This window comes from Nymphalis io, chromosome 5, assembly GCF_905147045.1.
Source record: "Nymphalis io chromosome 5, ilAglIoxx1.1, whole genome shotgun sequence".
NCBI lineage: Eukaryota > Metazoa > Arthropoda > Insecta > Lepidoptera > Nymphalidae > Nymphalis > Nymphalis io.
The window spans coordinates 8,270,819-8,292,522 of NC_065892.1; the positions used below are offsets into that span (position 1 = coordinate 8,270,819).

At 31.8% G+C, this 21,704-nt stretch overlaps 2 protein-coding genes across 4 annotated transcripts in view; one reads left to right on the forward strand and one right to left on the reverse strand.

Annotated features, from left to right (window-relative positions):
* The window catches only part of LOC126768458 (synapsin), a 66,444-nt gene extending 65,865 nt beyond the window's left edge, over window positions 1-579 (reverse strand). The window contains exon 1 of the mRNA XM_050486573.1: window positions 507-579. The gene's annotated coding sequence lies outside the window, so the exon portion shown is untranslated. The remainder of the gene's footprint in view (window positions 1-506) is intronic.
* LOC126768459 (uncharacterized) lies at window positions 501-20,075 on the forward strand. Of its 3 annotated transcripts, none has more exons than XM_050486575.1 (12): window positions 501-782; window positions 12,153-12,274; window positions 12,491-12,599; window positions 12,799-12,911; window positions 13,600-13,712; window positions 13,808-13,886; window positions 14,192-14,322; window positions 14,605-14,718; window positions 16,475-16,620; window positions 17,029-17,105; window positions 17,421-17,517; window positions 17,982-20,075. In XM_050486575.1, exons 1-11 carry the CDS (start codon window positions 720-722, stop codon window positions 17,506-17,508), a joined length of 1,155 nt encoding a protein of 384 aa, XP_050342532.1. In that variant the 5' UTR covers window positions 501-719; the 3' UTR covers window positions 17,509-17,517; window positions 17,982-20,075. The 3 variants fall into 3 exon arrangements, with proteins under 3 accessions (XP_050342532.1, XP_050342531.1, XP_050342533.1); XM_050486574.1 differs by having other exon boundaries at window positions 517-782; window positions 17,029-17,135; XM_050486576.1 differs by lacking the exon at window positions 17,029-17,105 and having other exon boundaries at window positions 517-782.
* Window positions 20,076-21,704: the final 1,629 nt, after the last annotated feature.

Here is a 21,704-nt window from a genome sequence, read left to right on the forward strand (position 1 = left end):
ATAAAAATCTTTTTTGAGGTCAAGATAATAAATTATTAGAACTGTAGTTGAAAAATGAACACAAAAAGGTCATTGCAATGTCAGTAGGGACCGGTATAATAAGAATAAAACTTTTTGAGGGAAGATTAGCCGGTACCGTACCTGCATATTTGCAAGTGTGTGTAAGGTGTACGTCACACAGGTGAGAGGTGCGCCTGTGGGCGTGTGTCGTAACGCCTGCCCGCACGCCGACGCAACACTGCATGTACGACTTTTGTTCACAGTAGAGTTTCAATTCATTAATACATATAACTTTTTATAAATAAATTTGCCCACAAGAAACACTTTCAGTATTACAGTGACACAATATTTATAAACACAGTTTTAATTTTATGCGAAGCTAGGTTATGTTTTGTTAACTTGCTCAAAATATACTCTCAAGTAGTATATAAAACGTGATGATAAATGGTTGTTTAAATCTACGCTCTATGCTAAGTGCTTGTTTTATAAAGCTCATTAGATGTAACCTCTTAGAATAACTTTGACAGGCTTCGCTTGATAGTGCACGTAGTTGTGAACACGGCCGCTCACAGAAAGTAAAGTTTGTTGTTCTCGTAACTCAACGTGCAGCGGCACTCAGGTCTCAGCAGTGTCGCTCCGCTGCGCGCCCCGACCGGCCGCCATGACGCGCTGACCTGTATTCCACAAACTTGTGACAACTGACAACAAACTTGTAAAACATGTTGTGTTTTACCTGGAGATATGTCTTCGCCAGCACGCTGCTAGCCACGGCGCTTGCGCAGGTAATTGACAATACTCTTATCAAAACCTGCGCACTCACATAGGGATGCTGATGATCTCATTCTATAGATATCTGTGTATATTTTGTTAGTTACAATCGATACTCGAAACTTCATCTCCTAACATACGTTTTTTTTTTTTATATAATACTCATAGATCTTATACCTATATTAATTTTCTAAACACGTTTAATATTGGAATAGTATTTTTATTTTATTTTTACCTTACAATAGTCTTGTAAAAAAATAATTAATAATGTAAAGTAACTTTATATACGATTAAAATTTTAATTACAGAAAAGTAATATTGCATGGGAAGTGTTATTATGTTTTCCAATAAGGGAATGTGAAGTGAAAGCATTAAAAATTATCACGTGGATAAAACGTAACGTACAAATATAATTTCATTGAAGGAATGTGAGCATTATTTAGTGTTTCTTCATTCATCAAAAGCACATGTGCAAATACGACAACGTAATAGCATGTCATAACGCCGTTTAACCCAGATACGCATAACATAGGTAACATACTACTTAGATATACGATGCTACACCATACATTATCTATCTTAAGAACTGTAATTATTAAACTAGGTATGATTAGAATAATGCTTTAATATATTGTAAAGAAGATTAACAAACTTGTTAAATATACATCAACAAAATTGTTTTAAAAATAAGTCTCTTCTGCAGTATATACTTAAACAAATAAAATAAAATGTATAAAACGGACAAATTTTACATCTTTAATATTATAATATAATCCGATAAATCACATTAAGATCTCATATAAATTTATATATGCATTTTACGGTCATTGAACTAATAAGCAAAAAATTAAAAAAGATTAATTGAATTATAAATTACATTATCTTTTATACCATATTTATAAAGCTGGCGAATTTTTATATTCAAACAAAAATGCGCTAATTATAAGTACCTACTAGGATATCAGATTTAATAACAATATTATTGTGTTTTTGAGATCGTTAATCAAAGAAGGATCTACGCTAAATAACTTTATGCTATATTTATCCAAAATGCATACCTAATTGAAATTAAACGCAAGCGAAACCGCGAGGCAAAACTATTCGTAGTAGGACTATATGTGATACGAACACAAGGAAAATAAACACACATTTCTAGATGTTAATATTCTGTAGGAGGTTGTCAGCTGCACAGTTGTATAAATATTCATGACTTGGTTACTTCGAGGCATTGTTAAAACATTAAAATTTATAATGTGGAAAATTAAAAGTTTTTACAGACAACGTATAACGATGAACCCATCGTATATTAAATAGAGTTTAGGAAAGGGGAACAACAATTCTACTAATTTATAACAGTTATGATACATTCCCGATTCTATTCCTCACAATAATAACCTCAGCTGAATCGTAATTGGGACCTATTGTACTAATTTTTAACGGTTACGATACACGAGTTCCCGTGTCTATTCCGATCGAACTTCGACCGAAACGCAAGTACAAGTAAGTTGAATAGGAAAACAGCTAATTGACGATAACTATTACATTTCGATTTGATTGCGATAAAGTGACAATGTGTTATAATTGCCAATCCCAAATCACTTAATACGATCAGATTAGGTTTTAAAATGTAATTCATTTTGACTTTTAATAATAATCTTAATATATCGTGTATTTATGAATTCTACGTCTTTTGAAGTTTATTTTACTTTATATTTATTACAGTACTGTTGGGCTAAGGCCTCCTCTCCCTTTTTGAGGAGAAGGTTTGGAGCTTATTCCATCAAACCTGAATTTAATGACTGTTCTTTAAAACTTAATACAATTATATAAACTCACATTGCAGACATTTTTTATTGTAAACGAGATTATAATTCATGATAACTATTTTATCACACCACAAAAAATAACTTAACTGCATCTAAAATTAAAAGTTTGAGAGATTACGTTTTTTTATATACCTGAAATGTATATTTAACTATATAGGTACATATACTATTCATAATTACAACACATTATATAGAATCTTAACCGATGATCGTGGGTTCAAACCCGGGCAAGCACCACTGAATTTTCATGTGTTTAATTTGTGATTATAATTTATCTCGTGCTTTACGGTGAAGGAAAACATCGTGAGGAAACCTGCAGGGGTCTAATTTCTCTGAAATTCTGCCACATGTGTATTCCACCAACTCGCATTGGAGCAGCGTGGTGGAAAAAGCTCCAAACCTTCTCAAAAAGAGGAGAGGAGGCCTTTAGCCCAGCAGTAGGACATCACAGAATAACTATTAGCTACAATTGTTCCATTTTTAATATTAAAAAAAAATGCTTCGTATAATCTTAGACAGAATTTGTACGAGTTATTATATGGCAATAGAAACTGAATTCAACTGTACCGTATAAGGCAAACAGACCAATGCCAGTGTAAGAGAGGCGTGCTGGCAAGGCTACTGGCGCCCACGCATGCCCTAATAAATAACATTTCTATCGCAAATATTTATTGTTTGACTGTTTATATTATGTTATACATCATTATAAAAAATATTTATTATAAATGATTGTTTGATTTTAATACGTTGAACAATTAGAAGAAGATTGCTGTTTCACGTTTCTACGTTTCATTATCTCGCTATAGATGATGAAAGGCGGTTACTGCATAATAGCTTAATAGATTGCTGTTGATCCGATTTAAGATAAAAGATAAGAAATAGATCTATATCCAGTCTAAAGATTAATGAGAAACACATTGAAAACATGTGGGTTAAGCGTAGTAGCTTTTAGTTTTAGTGAGTAGTATTCGCTACATGAAGCCTTTACTAAAATTAATCTAATCCGATGATCGTGGGCTTAAACCCGGGCAAGCACCACAAATTTTCATATGCTTAATTTGTGTTTATAATTCACCTCGTGCTTGGCGGTGAAGGAAAATATTGTGAGGAAAACTGCATGTGTCTAATTTCACTGAAATTCTGCCACATGTGTATTCCACCAGCCCGTATCGGAGCGGCGTGGTTGAATAAGCTCCAAACCTTCTCCTAAAAAAGGAGAGGAGCCTTAGCCCAGCTGCGAGACATTCACAGGCTGTTACTGTACTGTAGTCATTTCGGATAAGTTATATTATATGTTGTTTACCTTAAACATAAGCTAGTTTTACTAAATATAACCAGTTTAAATAATTAAAAAATTAACTCGTTTGGTACAATAAATGGTCATCGTACTCTGACCAATCATGTGGAAGAAAAAACAACATCTTTTTAACAAAGAATGTTGAATGAATATTCACCTAATTACCTGAGATATGGCTTTCTGCAAGTCCATTGGGTTAGATATTACCTACATTCCAATAAGTCAGTCAATTATTTAACTACAAAGTTCTTCAACTCGAAGTTTAAGTGTAATTCTAAGTAAAAGCTTGGCCACCAAGCAGCAATACTTAGTATTGTTGTGTTCAGCTTGCCACCTTTGTCCACAGCTTGACAAAGGTGCCTCCTCCTGTCTTTAAGAGAAGTTAAAGAACTTATTCTGCCAATCTACTGCATGTTGGTGGATAGTGGATACTCGTGGAATTTTCAACCCAAAAATAATTACCTTAATTTAATTTCTAGAATATAACTTTATTTAGCTAAAATACTTGCATCGAAAATAGGTTTCGATATTTACATATATGATAATGTTATGTTAATTTGTAACTATTTCCTCCAAAACATAACACGAATGATATTAACCTTCAAACATAGTGAAACAAATTACTTCTTCTGATAATAATATTGATAAACTGTAGATTGATAGTTCTAAAAGGCCACACATGAACGAAACGAATACGATATTGACATAAAAATTGTAATAAACAGACTGATCAAATACCTGAAGCGACATGACTACTCGTATCATTCATGGAACCAACTGTGACTCAAGTACGAGTACCTATATTGACTCACGTCGCATTCGCAAGTTGACTGTTTTAATAATGAATCAGTTGTGTTTAACTTTTAAATGATTTTTAAACTTATGGCATTGAATGAAAAAGGCGTAGGCGCATAACCTAGAAACGTACATATGTATTTACTATTCTTATCAATCTAAATGGTTATAAATACTGAGTTTCTTGCCAGTTATTCTCAATAGAATCTATATCCCGAACCTGTCGTATGTAGTTTTACATTAAGTTTAACCTTATAAAATAAAGATTTAAACGCGCTTCTAAGATCCTACTTATACAACAGGTAGCATAGGTTAACCCCTCCTAGAATATGAGAAGAATATGTAAGGAAAACTTTGAGTTGCCGTTCTTTATGCTATAAATAGCACATGATCCTCCTTATATTTTTTAACATTGTTTTGTATAGCAATATATTGTATTGGTGTGACATCGCATTACACGGTGGCAAATGGTTCAAACATGTCATACAAGTGTAGCGTGCATCGCATAACAATAAAGAATTCAAGGCAATATCGACTAACGTCATCCCAATGTTTAATGATTTTATTTAAAAAAACATTAAATACATATTTTTAAAACGTACTCGTCGAACTAAAATTACTCTTTTATTTACGGCTAGTTTTAGTATTTTTTTAAATAAATAAATTGTAATAATTTGTGTAAGTCATATATCACAAAGTTGGTATTGTCACTTTTATATTTCTTGGCAGAATTTTAACGTTATCATTAGTACTCTTGCCTTTTATCCTCAAGTATTTGTTATATTGGAAAAAATTGATTTTGACAAACAAATAAATTGGACCGAAAATGAAACCTACATTTTTTAATAAGGGAATATTCTCGTAAATCCGGTAAAATGTAATTTTGCATCACACGACAACAAAATCCTAATGTGTCACGAGAAAGTTGTAGAATAAGTAACGACTCTACATAAATCAAGACCCTTATCAGAATGTTCTAGAATAAAACCTAACTCACACATATATAGAAAAGCAATTTTGTATAAAATATTTATAGCATAATAAATATAGAAGTATTATAATAACATACAAATAGTGTCACTTAACTGTACATTTATTAAAACAAAAGGTTTATATAAAACTAAAAATGAAAACAAATCATAAAAAGACCTACATTCAATTGACAGAGAGGATTTAAAAACACCAAATGTATCCAATACACGTTATTAAGTATAATTATATTTTCTGAAAATTGTTATTAATTTTAGCGATTCCTCGAATTTATCATTGATCTAATACTTCAAGTGATCGCGTAATAGATCCAAGCAGTTACACCCGCGCTCACGGCCTCCACGACACGGTACGAGGTCACTTCTTCCTTAAACATTGCAATTATTGCGTTACTTAACTTTATATAACTGTTGCTTTTGATTTATATCTAATAAAGGAAAAATAAGACTCTGTACTGAAAGCGTTGAATTCGACGAGTATATTTTCATAGACAGGATATAGGCACCGTTATGTAACTTATAAAGCGTATAAAAGATTTGGAATAAAACTTGACGAAAACATTAGGCGTGTGCATGAAACGCTCTGATTAACAACGTTCGATCTTGCTTTGATAACGTTATTCGCGGAAGTACATTGGACCTTACATGGAGCCTAAAATAACCTCTATAACAATAAAAATAAAGATTACATTTAAATAATAAGATATGTTGCAAACAGTATATACCTCGACCAACTTACATTAATTCATAATATCATCCTTTACATCCATCATATACATACTTTTGTTTCGTAATACAAGCTAACAAGGACAACATAATAGCATTATCCTCATCAGTAGGGTCATCGGGTAGTTTAAACGCTCAATTATTTACGTCTATTCTCGAGAACAAAGCTATCTTTAATAGGTCTATTTATAATATCGCAGCACAAAAACTTAATCTACTGTTACAAACAAGTTAGCTTTACCCATTATCCTGAATGTTAATAGACGCCGTTTTGGTCACCTAACTTAATCTATTAATTTAGTTAGTATAATATTCAAAGTTAACTTACATAAGTCAGCAGGTGACGTGACTGGTTTTGTCTAAATTGTTTTTCAACCAATGTATATGTATAGAAAAAATTCTTACGTCACAGCGTAGCTAAAACACTTTGTAAAGATAAACTTATCTGATTTTAGGCGTGTCTGGGGAGTATTGTTTCTCAGCCACCACTTGACAACTCGTTGTATGTCGAAGTTCCATTACAATAAAAAAATCCATGCATATTAGTAATATTAGAAAAATATATTTAAAGTATATATACGATTCAAATTGTTGGATTTAAAGATGAATATATCAACCATCTGCAAAAATATTTATTACATTTATATATAACATACTTTTATCAATTATTTTATTACATTTCTGTTTAAAATTACTAGGAAGGACATAAACAGCTTAATAAATGATAAAAATTGTTTTATATAGCTGGTCGAATCAGTGGCAAAATCTTTCATTTCTTGGTAGAAGGTGTTTTAATGTTATTTCAAATTTCTAAATACTAAAAGGCAACGTAATGATATGTCATTAGTTCCACCAATCGTTCCGTCTTCGCCACATAGGCAGCAATCATCATTGACCATTTCCTACCCACCATGGATGTATCTAACAATGGAAAATCCGTGGGAAACCACCTATTTGCACATATTGCTGTGATCATCTTTAAAGTCTCATTTGTTACACGAATTTTACAACTTTGATAAAATATTATTATTGTTATTATTTGAAATTTCACACATAATTTAGATATTATAAAATAAAATTAAATATAGTCGAATATAATTGTCATTATTATATAAACATTGACGAACGGTTTTAGCATAAAAAATTACAAAAAAATATTGTTGAATAAAAAACCGATTAATCAATATTGTAATTTACACCGATTATCTTTTGTTTTTTTTTTATAATAATAAAAATCAGTTACATTATTATTATAAAATTGTGTATTTTAAAAATATCAAGTTATACAAAAAGTACATTTGATTTTTTTGTCTTTGCTCTAAAACTGTCCTAAATTGGACAGGATGACGACGTCGCAAGAAATATTGGTGCCACAAAACCGGTTAGTCCAGTGGTTACGTCAAATCAGATACATATAGGGATATGGTTATCGCTTTTGTACTTATGTAACATATAAGTACAACCTAAACGTTGCATCGTTTCAATGAATTAGGGTTAATTATTTTATTATTTAAAACGAACACCGCACCTCATTTGTCTTTAAATATTTCGTGAACACGGTCAAAGAAACTTTCAAGATGTAAGCGAAATGATTGTAACGGTTATCGGAAACCTTCATCAAGAATTCCTACTATGTTAGATTAAATTTGATCATGGGATTACAATCCATGATTACCCATTAAGAAACCGTCAATTTTATGATACGGTTTTATATCCAACGGTTCAATATCGTTTCTATACTTTTCATTCTACACGAATTGCTTTAAAAAGATAAGTAACTCAAAATTATCTAAGATCACATCCGCTTTAACTAGAAATACATCTACATGTGTTTAAATAACCCTTTTACTTCTTATTGTGATTTTTAACGCTTCAAAGAAATACCGTTAGGCAAATGATAGTGAGGCTGAATGGAAGGTTGCTAATGTTATGAGACAATTACAATTCTATATGGTGTATGTAGGTTATATTGCAGATTAAAAACACATTATTCAGTTACTTATATCCATATTTCATCCCGTTAAAATAATTCTAAGCGCTATGAATTAAACAGTTTACAAAATCTTAAGAAGATAGAAACACTGGCAACCCTAAAATACAACACAATAAGTTTTTAGATAAATAATAATGTCTTATCTATAGTTTTTGAACGCTCATCGGTCACAAATTACAATATAGCTTGCCATCGAGCAATGTTCATTCGGATTTAAGAATAATCAATTCATTTATCTTTGATTTTTGTTTGATTGACGTTTCAGAAACTGGAGGTTACTTCGGTAACTTATTATTATATTGTTCAATATAACGGATCAAATTATTAAATTTCATTTTATACTCAGTAACAGTTTCTTTATCTGATTATATATTTTAGTGATCTAAATACCACAATAGCCGCCTATTGATTATAAACGTTGCTTCACCTTGAAAGTTTCGTTTACCTTTTGTTTTGTTTCGATTTAATATTTATTCACATTTTAAACTTAAACATTAGCAAAAGTAGCTAAGCGTAAAAGTAAGTAAGTAATTAAGCGGTAAATAAAACATTAGTTGCGTATTTTCTCGAGTAACTTGGAAAATACGCAACTAATATTGTTCGCTTATATCATAGCATATTTTATTTATAGGAAGAAACGTTTAGTGTATATAACACAAAATATATAACGCATTGCAGATACGATGTGATTCTAAAGTTACCAAATTAAATCTTCATTTGCTTGTACACGTAATTGTAATTCATAGTGTCAATTTTTTTATAAATAATCTTAATTAATATTAATGTATAATAGCTTACACATATTACATACTATTAAAAGTTAAATTGTGTTGAAACCTCTAGCACATCTTGGGATATCTATCTATGCACTCTGTAAAATGTGTTTTTAACCCATTTATGCACGCAGGGTCGTTTTCGCCCCACCGAAAACAAAATATTTTACTAAATGTAAAAAATATTAAATCGGTGCGAACAAAAGCTTTTGGTATTTAATTTAATATATTTAATCATTTTAAATACGGGTTAATTAAAATCCTGCATGGTTTTTAAAACTGTGTTTGATCTTAAAATTAAGTATAATTTAATTGATAAGAACAATTTCTCATCATCTCTTCTCTCTTCATTTTTATAAATTTCTTTGACACCATTAAGTTAACATTTACGACGACGTTCTACTCTTAACAATCGTAGTAACTAAAGTACGCGTCGAGAGCTGACCTGTATCTAGGAGGCTAGACGTCCATTGACCTCAGTCCTGTTAAGTTGGCACCCTACACATAGGTACTATCTCTGAATATTTTGTGAGTCATTACTAAGCAACGTATGATAAATGATGATTTACTTAGGTATTTTGATCTTATTTGAGATAATATATATTTATTTTTATTGTTTTTCGCACTTATAATAGACAATTTACTAATTTACTTGCAGTATTTTTGTTTAACCTTGCGTTTTCAAATAGTGCGTGTCAGTTTGAATATAAAAAGACATATAAAAACGTTACAATGATATGTAAAAACCTACTTGGTTTTTCCTTGTGTTTTTTCAATGAATACGGATATTACACAAGTCATACCAATATCCATTTGGAAATCTGTTTTTCCAACCGATACGTGAGGAAAGTCTGTGTATATAACTGTATTAACTAAGTATATAACTATACTAACTCATTTCCACGGCTTTGTAATAGTGTAATGGTTCTTGGCTTTGAGTAATGTTAGAGTACTATCAAGGCAGATCGTGTAGATGAGATCGTGCACGCTCGTCGCCCCTAGGGCGCGACCCTATACTATTACTTCGCATTGGTTAAATGTATGGGCTAGTTTAGCCCATACATTTTATCCTTAAAGTATTCTGCAACATATATTAAACTACATACGTAACTAAGTATTTCTGTGTCTATGTATACAATATGCAAAGGAAAGAAGTTACATAGCTTATGTAAGAATGTATATATGCCAAGACCCTGATTCTCAGTCTTATTTGTATTTTTCAGTCAAGGAATTCTCATTAGCAACCCGAAGTTTGAAAGTCAACGTTGCATCTCGAAAAGCTCCCAAAGCCGTTGAGAGACACTTTTGGATAATTTATCCTGCACTAGTTACTGTTGAGAAAAGCCGCCGTGACCAATAAAGGGGAGGCAGTTGCATACAAGCTTGTAGATACTTTTATATTATATAACTATACAATTGAGGATACATCTTAGTTTCCTATTGTACATTCTAATTTAAATTTTGTTGTATGTATAATATACTGTTAAAAAACTAAACTACTTGAGAACACCTTTATAAAATCTGAAAGTACTTTTAAATCTCATTTCAATACATTTATTTATTCATTTATTCATATAAGAAACACCATATTCGCAAAATAACAACAAAAAGTTACGATAATAGTAGTCTAGTACAGTGTGATACACAATTACAGGCATTTACTACAAATACATGATAATTATATGAAATATATGAATATTTAAGAACCTATAAGAAAATAAAAGTATTCCTACTGCCTCTACCTACCTACACTAGGCAGTGTAGGTACTTTTTGTACTCTCTTTTAGCCATTTAGTATTACCTAACCCGAGTACACAAATCGATGACTTTTTAATCTATTGTTCAAGGTTCTAATGAATGGCATGTCCCATCACATGGTTACAAATGAAAGCAGCCATAAAAATAATGATTTCTTTCTGATCGATTTTGGTCACGCAGGCTATTCTCAAGGGGAACTAGCCAATAGCAGGACGTATTATAGAGCACAAGTGTGTGCATAAACAAAACTGCACTATCTATTCCCTAATTCACATAATCTAATGGCAATTACGACACGAATGTAAAGCACGACAAGAATGTTAAGCAACACTATCTTTTATATTTTTTTTTAATTTCATGTAGGTACACGTTACATTGCTGAATTGCAATTTTGTTACATACATACAAATGTATATAAAATTAAAATATATAAAATTGTATATATAAAATTGTATATGTTATGTGTTTAATTAATCTATAATTCTTATATATTTTAATTGTAATTCTTTATGATTCTAATTTTAATTTTAATTATTAATGAATGTTCTGTAATTATAAATATGTAATCTGTAGACAGTTATGGGCCTCGATGCCTGAATAATAAAGTTATTATTATTATTATTATTATTAAATGCGGACTAGCGACTTTGAATTTGTGGACTAGTCCACAAATTCAAAGTCGCTCAGCGTGCTATGGAGCGAGCTATGCTCGGAGTATCTTTGAAGGATAAGATCAGAAATGAGATTATCCGGAAAAGAACCGGAGTCAGCGACATAGCTTGCAAAATTAGCAGGCTGAAGTGGCAGTGGGCTGGTCACGTATGTCGTAGGACCGATGGCCGTTGGAGCAGACGAGTCCTAGAGTGGAGACCGCGAATCGGCAAGCGCAGCGTAGGGCGCCCTCCAGCCAGGTGGACCGACGACCTTAAGAAGGTGGCGGGCACCAACTGGATGCGGAAGGCGGAGGACAGGGAGCTTTGGCGCACCTTGGGAGAGGCCTATGTTCAGCAGTGGACAACGATTGGCTGTTGATTGATTGATTTGATTGATTATTAAATGCAACAATATTACACTGCTTTATTCAAACACGTCATTTTTACAAATAAGTCATACGAATTTTTGTTAATAAGAATTTCGATATATAATTTTAAGAAAACAACTATATACAAAATTACACTACATACTATGTACTACTTATATCATGAAATTTTATCATTTTGTTAACAGAACACGGAAAGCAGTGGTGACTTCACACCAGTAGTTAGTGCAACATGTAAGACTGGTGTAATGTCGATAAGGATCAACTTCAGCCAGCCGTTCAATGGAGTGACGCATGCTCGAGAATTCAGGTAATTATTAATTATCTTTGCATTATTTTATGAATTAATTTGGATTTTCAAATCAAAGTACTTCCTGTTACTATTGCTTCACAAAAACTTATTTTAATGTGAAATTCTTAAGTAATCAGCAGGTTTTGTTGATATTATTCTGTTATTTATAACCGTAATATAAGAAAATAAATATACTTAACATTGTCCTTAAAAACACATTTGAACTTATTCCAGAAAGCCGGCTTGCATGACACTGGGTAATGGAACCGATTCTGTAACTTTTGACATTAACCTCATGGCTGCGCCAGGTTCACCGGATTATTGTGGAATATTCTGGAACAATGTAAGTTTAACAATTACAATAAAAATCAATTTTAAATTTACATCATATTTACAAATGAGTACCTATTATTTTCTTTTTACTACTTAAAACTGTTTAGTACAGGTCTATTAAAGTTATAACACTCTGCAAACCAAAATAAATTCTTGGCTATGTGTGAAAGATTGACAACGATAATGTTGACATATAAAATTGTCCCCAGCGCACAGACGAACGATCTTTGCCTCTGGCTGTTCGCGTGCACCGAACACTCGAGCTTGCAGACGACAAGTTCTATGTCATCACGTGTGGCAAGGCCGGATTCAGAAACGCGAGGTCAGGGCGTGGATTTAATAGTTTACACTTGATTGTGTATATAGTCTGTACACTATTATGTATAGCAGACACTGTACATTCTTAACATAACAATGTAAAGTTTGTTACCTACAGAGTTAAAATATGAAGTATGTTTAAATGAAATTTTAACATGAAATCCTCAAACGAAATATTTTATGTTTCATTCTTACAATATTCTCTTCTTTGCTTTTGCTGGAATTATGGCTGCTTTCATTAACTTTATGAAATAGGATCTGCATGAAGCTGAAACTCGCTCAAGAATGCAGTATTTCGGCTATTACTTGGTTTCCATTTATCGGAATAAAAGTACTTAGTTTTTTACTTGTTTAAACAGAATGCTACCGAACTGGATGTCCGTAAAATATTCAAGTAATGCGCAAACACAATCAGACACAGTATTATAATAATAGTTGTAGTCAAATTATACAGTAGTTAAATTATACATAGAGAAATAGAATTCGCTTTAGACAATGCTTTAATAATAATTAGATTGTACGACACTACAAGTATAGACGCTAAATATCTATGCAATGGCAATAAATATTAGTCGAGGTAATATTAGTTGTAAAAGTTTATCTCTTTAAATCACTTGAACCCTTTTAGGTACATCGAAGTAAGAATTAGTGATACTTTTAATTAAAAAATATTTATATATCACTTTACACAGAAACGAAACGTCATTGGTATCTCTACGAATGTTGAATGCCGAAGGACGGAAGGTGTTGAATGCTGCCTTTGGAATGCCTTACACTCTCCGCGCAGAAATAACCAAGTCTGATGGTAATTATAACTTACTCATCTTTTAATAGTTATTTTAATTTATTTAATTTAAATTTATTTAAATTTAATATGAATATTTTTATTACCCATTCCAGGTGCTCATGGAATACGCATGAGGAATTGCTTTGCTTTCAATATGCGCAACAATTCTGTGTATCTATTGGATAAACGAGGGTAAGTTATTTTTGTACTAATTAGGAATAACAAAGATAAGTAATCAAATTTCTTGCTCATTAATATATGATGATTTATAAAACCTAAAATAAACTGGTATAATTACGTTATTTAAATTAAAAATTAAATTAAAAAATATATAAAAATAAATTACGTTATAATTGTTCTTAAATCAATTCTTAAATAAAATCAATTTGACACAAACAAGATAGTGTATGAAAGTACATACACAATTGAAGCATTGATTGTGTCATATTTCTAGTAGTAGAATATATATATTTTTAATTAAAAATATAAATTTTCAGATGCCCTTTAAAAGAGCAATCAGTGACGGTAAAATTGGAAAATGGCGCCGTGGAATTAGCGATAGCATCCATGTTTCGTTTCCCAGATTCATCGCAAGTCAATTTTCAGTGTGACATCGGCATTTGTAAAGGTTTGTATTTATCTTTATTTATTATGTATTTGTAGAGCGAAATAAGCATAAAATGCTGTAATTTACTTATACATTAATGAAAACTTGCATTTATTACTAAAAATATATTTTGCTGTATTATTTTTAATTTATTTAATACCATATATTTATTTGCAATAATTATAACAAAACAGAAACAGGGCTTGCGTGTATATAAATCCCTAAACAAATAATTAATTATACTTCATAATTTACTGGTACTGTATCATGAAAAACTATTATAGATAATTTTATATCTTTCAGGCAGCTGTCAAGCTATAGATTGTACGACAGACGGACGCACGGAGCCGGCGGACGAAGAAGGGTCCGTCACTACCTCAACTGGGATATTCGTGCTTGATCCCAACGACAGTGCTGGTGAATACGCAGATTTAATACACTACTTATTTAAAAAATAACCCAATTTACGCTTCTTTACGTCCTACAAATACAACGAATTTATTAACCTCAACACTTACTTTTTCTGTGAGAAGTATTGACTTAACCATTGACATTTTACAATAACGGATCGTACATTAATCACGTGAAGCTTAACCTTTTAAGCATGGGGGGGGGGAGGAGTTCGGTGCTATAATCGGATATCAGGTGTATTTATTTTACGTAGAACGCATAATTTCTAAACCAAAATGATGTCGCCGAGTGGCTTGATGAAACTGACGTTGATCTTCAACAAAGCACAGTGCCAACAGCTGACTTTCAAGATGCTTATCCATTTATTTGTGTTGAAAGTCTCGCTAATCCGTGGTCCGAAGACAATGTCTTTTAAATATTTCCATGTACAAATATATGTTTTTTTACGCCTTCCTTTATTTTTTATACAAGTCAAAAACAACCTGCAACCTCAATGTCTGTCTGGGCATTTTTATCACGATGCTTAATTTTCCAAAATTTAATCAGATTATACCAGTATTTAAAGACAATATTCTGAAAATTTCATTACACTTTGTACTAAAAAAATACACGTGATTTTGGATATGGGGGTAGTCTAAAACCTCACCACATATCACCAAGGGGGGACGGGGTTAAAAAGTTTCTAAAGAACATCACGTGATTAATGGACGACCCTTAAATAACTTTTTAACGATTGTCAGTGTAAAATAAATAATAATTATTTCTAAATTATAATATTATAAATATTTAATCCTTTAATATTCAAATTTTAATTGCTTTCATGAATATAATTTAAATAATATGTAATAACTATGTCCTAAATATTATGTCATGGTACTAGAACACTAAATCGACAACGGAGATTAAAACCTCACATATAATTTTATTTATTGGATACTTAAATAATTATCAGAACATACACGATAAGCAACAATTGCATATTTAACATTCTTCTTCGTGTAGTTACAAGTTTGTTTTCCTTAAGTATTGCGAAGGTCAAATGCTTGCGGTTTATATGCCAGTAATTTGAACTAATCGTAAGAAGTAAAATTTATTTTACAAAAGCAATATTTGGTATGCTGACTGAAAAGTTAATTTACCAAATTGTAACTAAAGATTATGTTAATGTTATAACGTAATATAATTATACATATACCTCAATATTTAATTAGCAATTCGACAAAAATATCTTCAAATATAACTGCATGAATTGGTCAGGCCACTAAGTTGTTTTACGTCAAACCTTGAACTCTCACAATTCATGTCGAATTTCCGCTTAAATTGTTTGTAACAAGATGCGTAGTTACCGCCGTATCATAGATACGGGGCCCGCTAGCTACAGGGGCCCCGACCCGAGTTCCCCGAGACCCGACCCGAACTCTAAGACCATACACTAAATTTCCCAAGAAAAAATGAAAATATTATACACATTTGAAAAATGAATTTGAATAGCCAGTTTAACTCGTTAACAGTCAAAGCGCTAAATTCACATGAAAAAAAAGAAAAAAAACGTCATCGCCGCAGTTAAAATAATATTTCATCAAATTTTGATACAGGGATTGATCAAGGCCAAGCTACTTTGTACTACAATATTTTCTTATGAGATTGAACGTCGTGGGTGAAAAACTCAACGAGTGACAAAATTAATGTCGTGGAACGTAATTTATTTTTTATTTATAAACTGAAGATGAGACATTTTATTATTTAATTTATTCAATTATAGTTGCAGCATTGGCGTGCTCGGAGAGCGGTATCCGGCCGCTTTGGCTTCTATACTTAGCGATCGCATTGGGAGTCATGTTCCTTGTGATGTTGCTCATCAACTGCTTCCTCTGCACCGCCATGACTTGTTCCTGTGCAAGGACTGACGTGAGTAATACATAGACGAGACACATTGTCTTCACAATGAGTATTTTTTTATTTAAATTCAAGTAATTGGTATTATTTTAATAGCAAAAATACAGTTACAATTACTTGTATTTATTTAAATTGTTGTGTAAATTTTGCACTCGTATTAACAAACTTATCATTTTCATGTTTGTCGATCTTTTCATCTGTGAATAAAAATATTTTAAAATGTTGACAACAGTCAATATTATTTACTAACTTGTGGTTTCCGTGTTCCTACACCGACATTTAGTTCATAAATTTAGCTATTTGTACTCGTTTATTTTTTTGTTGCAAATGATATTTTCCAAACGGATAGTTATTGACTTTATAATGGCCATGATATATGAGGTGTGGGTTAACGGTAACACCTCGTTCATGTACTCACAGGTGATAGAGAAGGACCCATCTGTGGTGGAAGACTATGACCCTTACCGCAGTTGGCACGGCAGTCAGTACGGCAGCAGGTACCCATCCTCCACTATACACTCTGCGAGGTAACTCTCCTTGTTAGATTCATTTTAATGTTTTATTGACATAACATTATTATTTCTTTACTAATTTTATTTATTTGTTATAACATTCGTTTGAATAATAAGCACTGCTTTTATATTTTTTATAAATACCGAAATGTCGCGATATTTTTTACATCGAAGATGAAAATAACTACAATGAGTTAGTTTGAAAAAAACCCGTTTCATCTTAATTTACTATTTTATATACGAATGAATATAAAATGTATATCATAAAATAATATTAAATGTATTTGAAATTAACTTTAGGTCAGTATCGGACAACAGCGACCATTACGCCATAGTTCAATCGAGGCCGGGGAGTCGTCACTCCGGCATGCATCGAAATAGGCATTGATTAAACGCGGTAAGACTCTTAAAAACGTGGTAAGACATTTAAAATAAAACTAAAATCAGCATGGTTGGTCAGACAATTGACGGAAATCAAAGCGTTCAGGGAATTTTAGTAACATACATACATGTATGTTTTATGTATCGTATTTTGTAACTACAGGCAAAAGGGACATCTTAGCTCGCAAGATTGGTGGCGCATTGGCGATGTAAGGAATGGTTAATATTTCTTACATCGCCAATGTCTATAGGCGGTGGTGACATTTACCATCAGATGACCAATTTGCCCATCCGTGATATAATTTATTGAATGACTTTTATTTAAAATAAAACAACTCGAGTACAGGAAATTTAATAACCTTATAATAAATATAAACCCTATGATTTTTATGATTTGTATTTCTCTATAAATATATATAAATACAAATCTTTTGACAATTAGGTATATAAGGCCATTAAAAATATTTTCTCTTTTTTCAGATCGAAGAGATTACTTGGTGACGCTTCATATTGAAAATTGTGTCAGTGTGAAGGAACGTGATATAATGAGTAATGTATATAGTACTTTAACGTAAATATTACACATCGCTGAGTATACCTAATAGGAACATAAGGACTACCCATAAATGGCAAGATGTCTTAAATCGATATAAATTTAATTTTTAGGTTTATAATTATTCTTGAATATTTTTGAAATGTTAAAGATTGAATCAGATTTTTTAATAAATAAACAGATTATATCGCATAATTCGATCTTAATGATAGTATACCCGTGCCATTTTATATCCATATGTATCAATTTGATTCTGAATCTGATATAGATCTGAATTAAATTAAGTGAGAAGTTTATTATTTTATTTGTCAACTCTTAGTTTTTTTTAATGTAATACAATATGTTGGGGTGACACCGGATCGGGAAAATACTAAACTTGATATTTTTGTCGCTCACTAATAATAGTAGAACGTCATTTTGAAGTGTACCGCAATTCAGTGCCAAGGAACAATACACTACTGCCTAACTTACGAAAGAATTGAGATAATCTTCATTAGGTATATAGAGTTTGTCACTGAAAAGATCGGATTTTCCTTTCGTACAAGCCTTATATTTTTAAATGTTTTATCTTCATCCTGAGTCTAAAGTTTCCCTGGTATAAAAAATACCAATAATAACTTTAAATTTACTTTAATCAACAGCCGCTGGTAAAATTAATATCATCCGCAATTCCATGAACATATCCCAAATCGATGTACACAACCGAAAACTATCCGAACTTACCCCAACGTACTGTACTTGAAGAATGCAACGAATCGGTGCCGTAGTTTAGGAAATTAGTAAATAATACGTAAAGCAATGACGTACGTAGAAATAATTTTAATATGTTGTCATTAACTAAACGGCTCTTTTATTTGCAAGAATATGTTTAAGATTATTACATATGTATTGGTCTTCATTTGCTCAACAATGCTTCCATACTTTGGAACAAATTTATATTATTTATATTTTATATAAAAAAAATGTTTAAGTATATTATGAATTAAGTGCACATTTGAAGTTCGTTCCAAAGAACATGTGTTTGAAAACGAGTTAATAAACTTGCAGTAAAAGATAAAATGTAAGCGTAAGTAAATTATAAAAATGAAAAATATGCAAATGATTTTCAGTAACTTGAAGTGGTAATTGTTGAGCTATTATAAATAATTACTTATTTTAGAAAAAAAAGCTTGCTTTCGTTGCAGAAGTGTTTAATTTTGTGAGAGACTTTCCACGAAATAATTGCTTTGCAGTTCAGCTATCCTGTAAGAAAGTTTGAAAGTCTGCACTAAACACGATCATGAAAAGCCACAAAGTCATATACAACATTCTATAAAAATATAACATTTAAAATATATCACCTTGGTTTTCAAGTGATATTTTACAAAACAGCACTGCCGGTATGAAAGAAAAATAAATTGAACTGCCTCAGTTGGTGCTATGAAAATATTTACTCGGTGTAAATAACAGAAACGAAATATTTAAATACGAATGTAATGTATATACATTTAAGATATTTCACCAGAATTACGTATTAACGCACAATTTGTTACTATTAATAAATGTTCACAATTTTAAATTAAATAAAAGAAGACATAATTTGTGCACTTATTGTAAGCCACATCATTACAGTGTATTTAGGATATATAATTAACAGTATTAACGTTTTAATAATTTTGTTAACCAGTGTATTGAACGAACACATAGGAGCGTAACATTATGTGACTTTGATATTAATATAACGAGTAATGAGTATTGTTTCAATTATAATTCGAAGTTACGTAACATTTAATCGTTTAAAATGTGACGTAGGTATCTAAGCACCTCTAAAGTTTAGACAGATATTGCTTTAATTTTTAATTTCACATATAAAACATTACGAGACATTTTTTTATTTCATAACTTGCTATAAATTTTTCTCTACTGCTTCCAGCTTAAATTTTATCCGTCCATAGTTTATATAAATGTATTATATTATGTTATAGGTATATTTAGATTGATATAAGTAAAATGTGAAATAAACAAATTTTAACAAAAACATATTATTTATTAACATACTTCCTTGAAATCCTCAAGTCTGCAAATGTGATGAAGAGATGATATGGATATCTAGAAACTATTCGTTATCCGACCAAACAGATTTCCAGCTGTAGGCTGTTACCAAATAATAATCAATCTCATAGGAGTAACTTTTTTTTCTTGACTATAGATACTGACATATTTTACTGGTGGTAGGGCTTTGTGCAAGCTCGTCTGGGTAGGTACCACCCACTCATCAGATATTCTACCGCGAAACAGCAATACTTGATATTGTTGTGTTCCGGTTTGAAGGGTGAGTGAGCCAGTGTAATTACAGGCACAAGGGACATAAAATCTTAGTTCCCAAGGTTGGTGGCGCATTGGATATGTAAGCGATGGTTGACATTTCTTACAATGCCAATGTCTAAGAGCGTTGGTGACCACTTACCATCAGGTGGCCCATATGCTCGTCCGCCTTCCTATTCTATAAAAAAAAAAAAAAATATTAACATTTTAATTTTGAAACTTTTAAAATCACGCATAAAACAAATCGTTGTTTCTAGAGATCCACTGATCTTTGTTTTAAATGTTGGGTCTAGCAAAATTGCAATCATATACTTTAGTTTTTAATGTAATAAGATAAACATCACTTGCAACAAAGCTCTGATGTGTAGTAAGTCAACGATTATTAAAATATAAATTATTAAGTTCCACCGCGTGCTAATATCCAATCCTTGCATCAGCCTGCAGCTACGGTACTATTTGGCCGAATGGTTTTGGTATTCCGAACTTAATGAGTGAAGTTGGGCTCACGACGGCTTGCTGCTACCTTCATACGATTTGACGGCAGGAGAGACGGGACCCGTAGACCCGTGGCGCCCGTGTGCCCCTATTGATTTACATGTGACGTCGTTCGGACGACGCTTGCCATTTATAATTTAATTTAATACTCTATTATTATCCATTACATACATATTATAAAAAGTCACCCTAACTCCTGAACTGGTGCTACCCGTGCTTCAGAAATCATCATTTATTTATACCAGTTTTATTTCGAATATAGATATTTCTAACTTCTACTAATTTGTAAATTAATATTGTTTCATTACCTACACACCTAATTCAAGCAGTACTTTTACTTTACATGTTTCATTCATATGTACTGCGATCGTCATATTTTTATAGATAATCTGATATCCCCCATATGGCAGATAAGATAATGAACATTGCATATAATGAATCGATATACTTTTGTAATCAGTACGTTTCAGTAAGTAAATAACTGTAAAAGTCAATGTATTTTTAACCTAAGCCGTAAATATCCACAACATAACAAGTCTGTTTTTTTATATTATAGGTTGGCGCACGAGCATATCGGCCACCTGTTGGTAAGCGGTCACCAACGCCCATAGACATTGGCATTTTAAGAAATGTTAACCATCGCTTCACCAATGCGCCACCAACCTTGGGAACTAAGATGTTATGTCCCTTGTGCCTGTAATTACACTGGCTCGCTCACCCTTCAAACCGGAACACAACAATAACAAGTACTGCTGTTTTGCGGTAGATTACTGATGAGTAGGTTGTACTGACCCAGATGGGCTTGCACAAAGCCCTATCACCAGTCTTATATTTACCTTTGAATTACCCCT

What these genes read in the sequence shown, in the direction of transcription:
- LOC126768459 (XM_050486574.1), top strand. Translation starts at nt 720, where the DNA reads ATGTTGTGTTTTACCTGGAGATATGTCTTCGCCAGCACGCTGCTAGCC. An exon ending in GTGGAATATTCTGGAACAAT is followed by an intron (nt 12,600 to 12,798) that starts GTAAGTTTAACA and finishes AATTGTCCCCAG; the next exon opens with CGCACAGACGAACGATCTTT. An exon ending in AGAAATAACCAAGTCTGATG is followed by an intron (nt 13,713 to 13,807) that starts GTAATTATAACT and finishes TACCCATTCCAG; the next exon opens with GTGCTCATGGAATACGCATG.